General features: G+C 40.4%; 1 protein-coding gene across 2 annotated transcripts in view; it reads right to left on the bottom strand.

Moving 5' to 3' along the window:
- Nucleotides 1–9,156, bottom strand: part of LOC125775080 (protein slit-like) — a 91,473-nt gene extending 82,317 nt beyond the window's left edge. Inside the window, exon 1 of one of the 2 annotated variants that reach the window (XM_049445554.1) lies at nucleotides 8,152–9,156. In XM_049445554.1, the coding sequence (XP_049301511.1) occupies nucleotides 8,152–8,393 (242 nt within the window). In that variant the 5' untranslated portion in view covers nucleotides 8,394–9,156. The remainder of the gene's footprint in view (nucleotides 1–8,151) is intronic. The other variant, XM_049445553.1, reaches the window with a different exon arrangement.
- Nucleotides 9,157–12,927: the final 3,771 nt, after the last annotated feature.

Raw genomic sequence — 12,927 nt, 5'->3', positions numbered from 1 at the left:
TTACAGTTTGTCCATTCGTTCGTTCGGAAAAGAAAAACCAGAATTTGTCGTCACGCTGCACTTATTTGCCGGCTTTCGAAGTACACTCTCGTGGTGGCACATTTCCTTGCCCAATGTCATCGTAAATCTATTTGATAATCTCAATTAAATTGAAATAACTCTTTTCACGGCAACGTACGTCCACCGGCTGTGCGTTCCATATGAACCGTGCCACGTACTTCGGCAGTAGCGAAATGCAGTTGTGCAGCTGAGATCGAATGAATGCAGTTAGTCTTTCGAACTAGACGACAATCTTTCCAACTCGTGCAACACTTCTGGGCTTTGGGTACAGTCAAATGCACGAACGAACACGATAAAATTTACGATGCAACGCACGATAGTGATCACGAAAAGATGTCCGTCTGGCCACAGTAATTGCTTTAAGGAAAAACTGTACCTTGATTTATGAGGTTCGAAGTATTCGGGTTGGAATATACGTGTAACAGTAAAATAAACTCCGCTTCAAGGCGACAATTCTGCAGGAACACGTTACATTTTTTTAATTTTAAACAATTAAATTGAAATATGAAAAATTAGGCATACATTTTTTATATTATTCAATTGTGCAAATAACTATCAGTCAAATCAACAAATGAATAACCCAAAAAGGTAAACCGTTTTCAAAATAGCAAATTGTAGAGAAAGATCTACTCCATTATCAGTAGTTCATATCAACAGAATGTGTCAGAAACGTTAGTGAGTTGATTCCATGTAAAAATTCACAATATTTCGGATTTCTTTGATGTTGAAATAATCAAAACTAGACAACACGGTCTTATCTAAAATGTGGTCAAGAACGATCTCCTATTCATAAAAATGGCAAAACAATTTGGAAAAATCATAAATAAACAAAACAATTTCATCGAACAATTGATGAAAATCGCCCACACAAACTTCTACATTTTTCTCTGAAAGCGTTTGTAGTATTTATGTGTGAAAATTTCCACTTTTCCACACAAAGTTCATGGTGGCATTGTGCGTGTTTTTGTTCAAACACCATTTGACCGCTTGAATACTTCCGTTTTGTTATTTCATCCATTACTTCACAGTCTCACTATTCAAACAGGCCAATTTCATCCTCACTCAAACAACTCGTTGCGAGCGTGGCTTTTTGTCCTGACACATTTTCCGTTGCTGACTTTTGACTATTCCATTCCCATGTTGCATTTTCCACGTACTCCATGGCTTGTTCTCGTGCCGCTATATGTCAGTATGTCTGCGAATGACATGTGGCCAGATTTTCACGCGAATAACCAAAGTGCCGCGTTGAAATCTCTCGGCGATTGCTGGTGCATGAGTGGTAATTTTAGGAAAATCAACATTCACGTGATTGAACTCGGTGTACGCAAACTATTTTCGCTTGCTGGAATGATTCCATCGGCGTACAAAAACACGCACACTGTACGCGAAACTGCTATATGAAAACCAATCCCTGCCTCGTGAATATTTGATTTTAATTGAAATGGAAACAATTTTCATCAGAAACTAACGTGATGACAAAAGCTGAAAAGACCATGGCAACTGCACTTCACTATCGAAAGTATGCAGTTGAGTGCATTTAAAATGTCGCTTAAAAATTGATTCTTCACTAACGGATACATAATGAAACGATACCATAAAAATACCAGTTAAATGATCAATATCTCATAATTCTCTTAAAAAACGTTTCAAATTAAAAACATTGAAAAGAGCAGGAATCCATTAAGACCAACATGAAGAAATAAAACTTTGTCACGAAGAAGAAAGACTTTCATTTACCTTCAATACACTGCCAAATGCTACAAACTGTCAGTACTACAGCCTCATTGAAATGGTAATTGGATGTATCAGATTGTTAATTAAAATCCTATCGATCGATATTCTTGCTCTCATCAGCACACGACTACTGTTGAGACACGACTATCATCGCGTCACGCTGGACATGTCTGAGGTCCCCAACCATCCTCACCTAACCTAGCAAATTTACCATCGGAGTCTACCCCATAACGGAGGTCAAGTGCAACGGATCGTTCAAAAGCGTGATTTCGTGGTCCGGAACGTTTAACAGCTACTGTGACACGGACCGTCAGGCTACCGTAGACCAGCAAAAACATCACTGATGACTTCAGGGTCTTTTTGCGTACCACGGAAGTCTGATGTGTTCTGATGCAACATGGTCGTAGTGACGGACCTGAAGAGTTCTGCACACGAAGGCAAGTTAATCATCTAGCTGGTTGCACCGTTGTGTTAAAAAGCAGTTCAAAACAAAGAGCTTTAGCTACAATCAATGGGCAGCTCTGAACACATCAATCGTCCAGTCAACCCCTTTCAATATGCTCCGGCCGGAACACTGGCTGCTTGACCGATCGTGACGTGACTGGGAAAATTCCAACGGACATCATGGTAAAAACCATCAACGGTTTTGGGAAGGACCATCAAAGGCGAGCTTCAAATGCTTGCAGTTGCGTCGAGTGACTTCAAGCATTTACCTTTAACGCTTTGGGAAAAAGTTCAAAATCACAAAAAGAAACGGAAACAAATAGCTACAGAACACCTAAGGATTGTTCACTAATTGCACTGGACGGTGCAAATAAAACATTAACAGCTGCATCAACGCAACTCTTCAGCAATTTATGAAATACGAAACGATCCTCAGGAGCACAATACGTTAGAACCTCGTGTTTTCGCTTTTTCTCTTCAACGCCACTATTTCTTGAGGCGCAAATTACGTTTTTCATTAGCGACTTTCCCTCGATGGTATCGGTGATAGTCTGATGCATGGGTTTGGTCACGAAATGCAACAACTACCGCGCTTCGTGTCAGCAAAACTGTGACGAAAAGTTTATAGTTCATTATAAACGTGCTTAAGCGTAGTTTGCTTCAATTAAATCTGCCATTTATTGACCCAGTGGCAACCACTACAGAAACATTTAATCGAGCTTCAACATGAAATAGGAATTTTATTAAATTATGGAGAAATGTTCAAGAGAAACACAAAGAGTTTCCATTTGTACAAGTATTTATTTTTCTTTCTCAAAACACACTTTACTCCTGCTCAACCTGTCCAGTTTGAGTTGCTTGTCAATCGGGTTAGATCTGTTTGGACACAAACAAGGATGGATGTTGAATTGACCATCATTACCACAGCCCAGGTTAGAAATGCAGCTTAGTTTAAGTACCAACATACGTCGACCGACCAACTTTTCCTCTCAGACGCCTTTGTGTTAGATCCTGAACTGTGGTTAACCTCTTATTTACTGTCTCATTGCAAACTCGACAAGGAGTAAGCCTCTCACCAATGGGATACGTAATGAGTGTTACTTTACACCGAGTGCGGTAACACCATCGAGGTCTCAAGAGCAGCTCTTATTTGTGCACTTTAAAAGTGGTCTAATGCGGGCTTTCATGGCGATTGGACGGAGGCGAATCTTCGCATTCTGTGATGCGTCGCTTGGGATGAACCATTTAAGGCATTTTCTACCGAAGCGACCGAGATGCATCGCCCCATGACAAACCGAGCAACGTGGAAAATGGGAAAACGGTAAAAGAGTTCTGACGCCATGAATTAGCAAACATAATACCGCAGAGCTCGGTCTGACACTTACAGCACTCGTCCATGGCTACATCTGCAATGACATCCGTCTGCCTATCATAGTGATAGGAACGTACGTTCTGTTTCATCCATACACATCAGTTCTACTGCAGCATGTGCAGCATGAGTACCAAGTTTCGCTACTCTTGCTCCAACAATTTTCCATTGCAATCGTTGCCATGAAGTTTCCATTCATAGACCAGCTTGTTAGTGAAGTCGAACGATGCGAAACTTTACACAAACGATTTCTATTTCAAGAGAAAAAAATGCTTCCCACCGGATGCAAATACGGCTGCTCCGATTGGGTGTCTACGGTATAAATTGAATTTCGAAAGACTTATCGTCCAGAACGACCATTGAGATAAGAATCTACGCTGTGCCTCGAAGTGTTCCATCTTTTCCTTTTCCATTACGGGGTTTTACCATTCAACAGTGGCTACGAATAGACTCTTGTATCCCACGTGCATTTTCAATTCGTAGCATTCGAAACCGCAACAAACTTCTGCCACAAAGATGAGAGATTCCAACATTCTGTTTCGGTTTTGTTTCATTGGTTTAGTTGGGATTGGTTTGAGTACAGATCTGATAGTGACTGTCGCATATTTACCTTTACCATTTCCCCAGTTTACACAGTGCACAGCATCAGAAGAACCTCAGAATTACCTATTGGGCAAGTATATTCTCAACAAAACAATGATGGCGTCTATTCTACAGTCCAAACAATTAGAGTGGGTAACGATAGAAGCATATTTGATTATTATGACCATGATGACGCTGATTATGATGATGATAATAGAAATTCGGATAGTTTTTCCATACACGATGCTCAGTGTAGTTCCTTTCTTTTTTTACTAAACTAAATTTATTAAAGATCACCAGGTCAGGCCTTTCTTTCTGAAATATTTTTTTTTTATTTCTTCTAAATTGCTTTGAAAAGAAATACTGAATGATTATAACAATAAATGATTCATATTCTTATTACAAAATTACCAAAAAAATATGTAATGGAAGTGTAGAAAAGGTCGATTGAATATAGAAACAAAAAGATCTTTGAGAGTTTGAAAGAAGAGTTAAACTGTGCCACAATTACGCACGAAAGGCATGTACAGAAGAACGATCAATCGTTTACTAAATTACATACCGCAGATTCCGTTTGGCGGCTGGCACAACAACGCCGTCAAAAACGCAAAGTTCGCTTGGTCGACATATGCAGTTACATGTATGTAAATGGCTACATAGTAGTGGAAATTGATGCATGAACATACACGTTCCACACATCAGCATGCGTAATTATGTTACTAACATATTATTATGAGGTTTGTTTTTCCCGGGTGGGCGCTACACGAAAGAGAACTATGAGGCAAAGGATAATGTACAAAAATGACAACATCCTCGCCGTGGTCATTGTTTCTTTGTTGATTGAAGCTCATGTAATGGTTTATGATGGAACTTAATAAAGAAGAGGAGAAAGTTAAATGTTTTTTTTTATTTCTGAAGAAATACATCTGGGACGAATACGAATAAATGAAGATCCTCGAGCTTGGTTTAATAAACTGTTTATATCCGACACGTACTGACTGTGGTGTAGAGAGAAAAAAATGAATATAAATTTAACCATCAAGCAGCATCGAAACAAACGAACAGACTTTATTATTGCTTTCTATCTTTATTCCGATGGATGAACATGTCAACTGTTGCGGCAAACCTCCTTCACCGACACGATGTCTCGCTTGACATTTCCATTTTGACTCCATGTCCGTGAAAAGATGCCTCACAGGAGTGTTTCGTCTTATGTTATGCTCATTGGGCCACAAAACCAACGTTGTGTTCAAGCGATTCGTCTTCATGCTTGTTTCTCACAGACCACCCAGGCATTGGCCAATCCAAAGGGTGCATAAAAGAGCTGCAGTGAAAAAGACTTCCTCGCTGGGTGATGGGTTAGCTGCTTTCAGGCGAAAATAAAACGCCAACAACCGCGCACGACATCACCCCTAATCGATGCGACCAATAAAATTCTCCATAACTTATCTACCGTTTATGAATAGACATTTTGTTGCGTGTCATGTCGGTGCTTCATCATCACCTTTTTTCTGCACTTTTGACATTGCCTTCAACGAAGGAGTGGTTTCTGTCGATTGTGAATGAGTTTAAGCATTCCCAAATGTGTTTTTTGCTCAACTGTTCCTATCAACATAATAAAATGAAATAAAAGAAACCATCAACTCCTTTCATTCATCCAAATTATTATTTTGAGGTTTTAAGTCATGGTTCGTGTTTGGGTTAATTTTGCGCGATTTGCCACGACTACTGGTTGTTAACAAGGGGCAGACAGCAAATTGGATGGGTCATAACGGATGACGTTATTCATTTGGCTTAAGAATGGTTCAAATGTGAAGGCACAAGAAGGGAAAAATGCTCCATGAAAAGAATATTGAACGGTAGCTTTAACTTTCAATCGTCATCATACACAAAGCTCATCGTTTTCAGACCTGTCAGTAGCTAAATTGAAGCTTTTATTAGCACGAGGGAACCCGAAACGATTGATTTTTATGCTGAAATCATCATCTGTCAGCAAACATTTAAGAAATGTTGCAAATCATTCCCTCTGAGGCGGCATTTTGTGAAGCATATTAAGAAAGCAAAATTGTTTTTTAGCTGCTTGATATACATGTTGTACAAAAGTGAGGGTATGATCATTTTTATCGCATCCATTTCAAGCAAGTGATTTTGGGTACTTTGCCTTAATTTTTGCATGATTTCTTACTGCTTGAAATTGGAATTAACAAAAACGTCGATAAAAATTGAAACTAAAGTAATGAAGTAAAATGATACAAAATAATATTTTTCTGCATATTTCGTGGTTCCAATGTTCAACTACAAACTGACGCATTCGTTTTTATTTTAAGCTGCAAACACAATTCCTTTTATGGTTACATGTGGTCGATATGATTTTATGATCAGTCATTTATAAATTCGAAAGCCCTTTCACCTTTGGGGATAATGACAACAACGACAAAGCGAGCAAACAACAGCTATGAACATGTAAATATGATCATTTACTTTTGATTTCTGACTTCAGGAATGGTTTTGAACGATCAAAGAGATGATCTTTGGTTGTCTTCTATAAATGTACCGCTACAATTAACTAGCCAACGTTTCTGCTGATCAACTATTTCTGGCCGTTGAGAATCAACATGCTTCGTCTTTCAATCTAGTGTGTGCGATCGTCGTGGGATGCATGGAGAGAACTAATAAAAAATCCATAAAAACACCGTTTCCATAAAATGGTAATCGACGGTAATGGGACATAATCAACCGTCGCGCAACAAAAACGATACTTTATCGTCTCATATCTACAGAGTTTACCGTTTGTCATAATATATTGAAATGAGAGTTTCATAGGAGGCTAGAGGACAATTTCACCATTCTATTTGCAGTTTCATAATTTATTAACCTTTCTTCTAATGTGCGCATTTGGCTATCACTCAGACATTTGAAACAAAATCATTCAATGTTTGCGAAGAGTAACCAATATTGTAATTTTAGTTCAATTTTACATTTGATAAACATTTACCATTGCCATTCGCTTTCGAATGCATTCCAATAAATATTTCACATGAATGTGGCGTACGATTGAAGCCAAATACTGCTCCACAAATCAACGGGATAAATCCCAACCGGTGTAACGCCTTTCAACGACCTCATGGCGGCTGATAGAAAAGCTGTTGCCATGAAAAACAGTACCGACAGTCCCAGGCCAACCGACCGATTCTAGGAACCACCTAAGGACCACAATCTGGTACAGATTCATACGAACCGTCTGTCAACAAGCGATTCGCGTCAATAAAAACCCCTCGTTGGATCACATGTGGGTGGACGCGGCCCTGCAGTATGTTTTACATTTTAATTCGTATTTTATTTATCTCCAATCCACCGTGTAACTATTTGGTTCAGGGTTTTGTGGTTTGATTTAAAGCACTCACCTCCTGCCCTCAGCACAGGGCATGTCACACACCCGACTTTTGCGACATTCTTCGAAAGGAAGGGAAGGATTATAACACGACACAGACATACTGAGCAAGAAATGGAATGCGTTTTATAGAAGAGATACATGCCGGTGGTCTTTCTCATTCAATAATTGAGTTATTTAGTTGTTCCTCAATCCTTTTTGCACAACGTCGATGGGAAGGTACAGGTCGGAGATAAATCGAGAAAAGATATTATTGGCGTGGGTGTATAAGAAAGTGGGTGTATTATATTGTATAAGAAAGATATTATTGAATAATGGGCGATGTGGAACAATAAAATGTATAATCCAGAGAAAGTCGTGACGGCTAAAGCGTAAGAGTTTCAATTTTACAACTTATTTCGAATCGAATAAAACTTGGTTTTCAATATCCGATTTCCAAACCGCAACTGGATATTCATCCAATGTCCAAAACAGAGTTTGTAAATTACTATACTTTCACCAGACACTTCAAAACCGGTGTCATGGTACTCCGATATTAGCTTGATTTAATTACATCGTGCACAGTACTTACAGTCTATCTGTCTCCGATGGAATATTCCGGGGCACCTGGGTCAATCCTCGATGGGAACAGTCTACTGTCGTGCCGGTACACGCACATAGTCGCGGACATCGTGTTTCTGCTCCAAAATATCCACCGCCGCCACCATACGGTTCCTCGTTGGATGGCACAACCAACGCCAACACAACCGTCACGGTCAGCAGCATTAACATTTTAAACTGAGGTCCTGACCAAATCCTACGTATGGTCATCATGTTGCCCTAGACGCTTCTGATGCTGCTGCTGCTGCTGCGAATGTCGACACCGTATGGGTCTCCTTCATGCAGCACCTCCGCTTTGCAACACGGTTCACCAATTCCAGCGATCACATTCACCTGAGATTTAGATTTCAACACTGCACTGAAACGAACACTGAACACTGAATCTATATGCAACACGCAACCAGAGCTACTCTCGCTCCTCAGCTTACTTTAGCCACTATGCTCCACCTGCGAGAAATAATTAATTAATGATGATGATTATAATTTTAATTCGCACATTTTCGCACTTACAACAAAAGCACTTTACGCACAGCACACAATAAATGGCTTTTACCATGCCCAGAAACCACGCGGTAACAATCGGTTCAAGCACCGTTGACTATGGGGCAAACATTAGCACATATGGTCTAATCCTTGCTGAGCCGAATTTGCCTGCTATGGCAGAGTCTTTTTGTTTTTAACACATGAGTTTTACCCTTGATGCACTTTTGCTCTTTCCAATAACAAAACTTCTACCACCATAAAGTACTGACCAATTTGAGAATAAAATTAAGGTGTGAGAAGTCCCATGCAACACATCTGTTCACTTGCAAAAATTTGTAGAGCGTTACTCTGGAACCCAACTCTAGAACTTAATGCAATTTGCGTTTAATAACAGAGAAGCATTGCGCAAGGGTTGGTGCAACCAAATCTCATTCACTAATTAAATTATTAAAATACGCCAGTTGCAGTTAGCTTTTCACGATGCGAAATGAGGACATTTCATAATTAGCGCTGACAAACTACTCCGCTAATATTTCACATGGCGTGGAATTTTACGATGGACTAAACTTTGAATTTTAAGCTGAAACACATGGTGTTGCTGTAACAGAATTCAAACGATGTATAAGCTTTGTTTGTTTAGTTGCAACTCTTGTTTAGTAGCAATAGTTAAAGTCGTATTGCAAAAATGCTTGCAGTGAAAAAATATCGTACTTAGGAGAACATGAAAGTCTAATATACCTGCTAGACCAATTGAAATGTGTCATTATTTTGCTCGTCTTTAATGTCACATGATCTCTAAAAAAAGAAGAAAAACATCGCTTTCATGTAGGTAAAAACCTTCCGAGTGCTTTCATCTGCTTTGTTCTCCAAATGATATCATAAAATCGGTAACGAATGACTTCTTTCTTTCTACACTTTATGCTTTGCGAGCGAAACAGACGATTGGGCGATACGACAGCTCTATATCTAAAACACCATCATAACAAATGGTTTCTTCGGAGGACAAAAGCAGTGTACAAGAAGCACTTCATCGACAGACGGTAGAATATGGGAGGGTTGTTTTTCTAAGCGAAACCTATGTATGTATGTCGAAAGATTTCCCCTTGTCATGCGTACGTGTCAAGGAGGGAAACTTTCGGCAACATTTAGTGAGGAACGGTTCCGCTCACAGTGTAGGAAGTCTTCCCATTACGAACCACTCAGTGGCTGCGTTCTTCGTATTCCATCAGACTCCGTACAGTCGGGACTATCTTCCAGTCGCATCTCGAGAAAAAGCATTGTTTCATCATGACCTGCTTGCTATTTTGTTATCATACAACACCATCTCTGCGTATCTTGCGTTTGCTTATGTGTGCCGCATCACGCAGCTATGCTTCCGTGCGTCGGTAAGTAATCAAAGAGAACAAGAAAGTTTGTGCCGCTGATACTACGAACCAGGCGACATAGAGTTGCGTACGAAGAAATGCACATCGAGGCAAAAGACTTCCTACAGGTAATTAGGTTCGGGAATGTTTCTGAAAGTCTTCAAACAATTGCTTGGAATGCTTATGTCACCTTGTTTTGCGGTATTTCCTCAATTATTTCGTACATCAGCTTTTTAAGCGTTCGGTAATCAAGTCGATTTGAAGTTGCAGACGAAGTATTCCTCAACATGTCAGTAATGCATATAAATATTTCATAAATCATTTAATTATGTCATCAGCAGCAAAGAATTTGTGGCATGCAGTGCTTTATCGTTTCACTGCAATCGAGAATACACATTTATCGCAGCATCTATGATACGTTATGGGTAGTGCTGCATTGCACTATTCCCGCTGGGTGAAACTGATTCCCTCTGATGCACTCTCAGTATGACGACTATTGCAGCAAGCCCTCAGGGAAAACATGACAAGGGTGATGTGCAATTTGAGAACCCGGTTAAGCAACATAAACTGATTCCAATCACGTCTTATCATTCATCGTTCTATGTATGGAAGGATAATATCTGAAGGCAACGCTTAGGGCATTACTAAAATGTTTTAGGGTGACACAAAAAAATTAAATAAATGAAAGACATTTCGTACAACTATTTCAAAATGTTTAAGTAAAAATTTGGTCATTTATCTTCAATGAAATGAAATCAATGATTTATGTTAAATGCAACAGAATTACACAAAGCTGAACATAACATGGAAACTAAATTGCCACCACACAGTTAAACACCGGTGCTACTTTACTCTTCCAAACAAATACGATAAACGATGCAATCGGCAATCAAAGTGCCGGTTCCACCATGATAGACATTCACTGGCTCCCATCTCGAGGCGAAACGTGTCGAAGAGCTTTTTAGTTGCAAGCCTGGTTGCCCTGGTAAGCCCTTCGGGTGAGCATCTACCTTTGCGTCACAAATCACAGCCGCGGCTCAATGAGCATTGCGGGACGAGATTAAACAGCGAACGTGACCAACACCAGTACCGGAGCGCTTAAACAACAATTTTCTTCACTGTTTATGAAAGCATTACTCCCACCGTGCTTCTATCAATAGAATGCCGGGCCAAAACCCGTGGGTACACACCATAATGCTACCGTGCGGGAAGATGTGTACCAACGAATCTCGAGGGTGCGGGCATGAACGTTCGACAGATGACTGGAACTGGCTACTGGCTACAACCAATTCTCGTTCTCCAACGCACAGATCTGCCTTCTGTAGTTCAACCGGAGATTCTGCCGGAAGGTTGTACTTGGTTTGTATAAAATCGGACCGTTGTTCTGGCTACTGTTGCGGATTAGTTCTTCGATACCTATGGTTTGCGGGGATCCCTCCAATAAATCTACACCGTATCGCCCGAGGAAGGCGGCCATTCTGCTTCCCAACGCAACCGACAATCACGACCGGACATTAAATCGGATGCACTCGAATTTGGAACCACTCCAGCCTTGGCCGATGGGTGGGTTTGAGTCTCTCCAAGCGAACAGAAGCATGTTCTTTCTCACCATACCGTGCGTGTGATGTGCTACCGGAGGGTCGTATGTGTTTGCTTAATGATTGAATTGGGATGAATCTCTTCACTCAAAAAGCCACTCTCGATTGCTCAAACTCCGTTTGTACACAGGGGAGTGCCGACCTCTGGAAAATCCTTTTCTTCCTTCGCCGCACAACAACGCGAAGGGTGTACTGGCCAGATTGCGGCTGGATAAACTTGAGAGGTACATCAGCAGACCGGTGCGATCATTTTGGATGGTAGTAAAAATAGAGAACCCATCCAACATAAACCAGATAATTGGATTCACCCAAGGGGAGATGTTGCAGAGCAGGGAGTCCGGCAGTATTAAGACCGTGCCGCACGCTCTTTTAAGCCGCGGGATCGAATGGAAGGGTTCACATTGAAGTGTTTTCGTGAACAGTTCTTGGGAAACGTAATGGATTAATTATTAAAATATTATTTTCAACCGTATTCACCACACACGGCCTTGCGTGGCATCTGTAAACAAAATGCGCGTGATTTCCTCATGCTTGATTCTATTCTTGAATTTTTAATGGAAGTCTATTCCACGCACATGTTCACAACGTAACACGTAGTTCAGAAATGACGTAGTTTATAACAATCCGCTCTTTGAATACATCATTAGAACAAGGATTTAAATTTGACAAACAACATGTAACCACTGAAACGTTTCTCAGTAACATGTCCTCAGAGAGACACTCATTTTCGGGGATCAAGTCCAACCAACCAAAAACGCAGTCCTTTTCTCAATTCTCGTTGTGTGCACTAAGCGTATCATGAGGGTATGTGTACATAAACACCAGTGTACAATACTCAACCAGGCGCTAATTCCTCAACATTCCACCGAGTTGGGTCTGTTTGCCATTGTTTTGCAGAGTAAATTTACATTAACCTTTCGCAAAACTTTGGCCACCATTGCTGGGCCTAGATGAAGAATTGTGTAGGGATACACATTGCATCGTCATTTCCCTTCCCATGTGTTGACTAAAGCACAAAAAACACAAGTGTTTGTCAAAGCATTATGCAAAAAACTCGTCCACTTTGACGAACTGTCACACAAGAACATCAAATCTGACGTGCCCCACTTGTCTTTGTTTACAGCATTTACGTTTCATGGTTTCCTTTTCTTTTACAATAACATGGATTTAAGGCCGAGCTGTCACTGGTCAGGATGTGAGGATTATGAGGATGAAGACGTAATCGGGAAACTATTGCGTGTTTTAACGGTTTCTGATGGTTTTGAGGTAGGTTGTTCACTATTGCAGCGTTCTTCATATATG

This window comes from Anopheles funestus, chromosome 2RL, assembly GCF_943734845.2.
Source record: "Anopheles funestus chromosome 2RL, idAnoFuneDA-416_04, whole genome shotgun sequence".
Lineage (NCBI taxonomy): Eukaryota > Metazoa > Arthropoda > Insecta > Diptera > Culicidae > Anopheles > Anopheles funestus.
The sequence above is the reverse complement of the archived record's forward strand: the minus strand, read 5'-3'. Positions and strand labels throughout refer to the sequence as shown.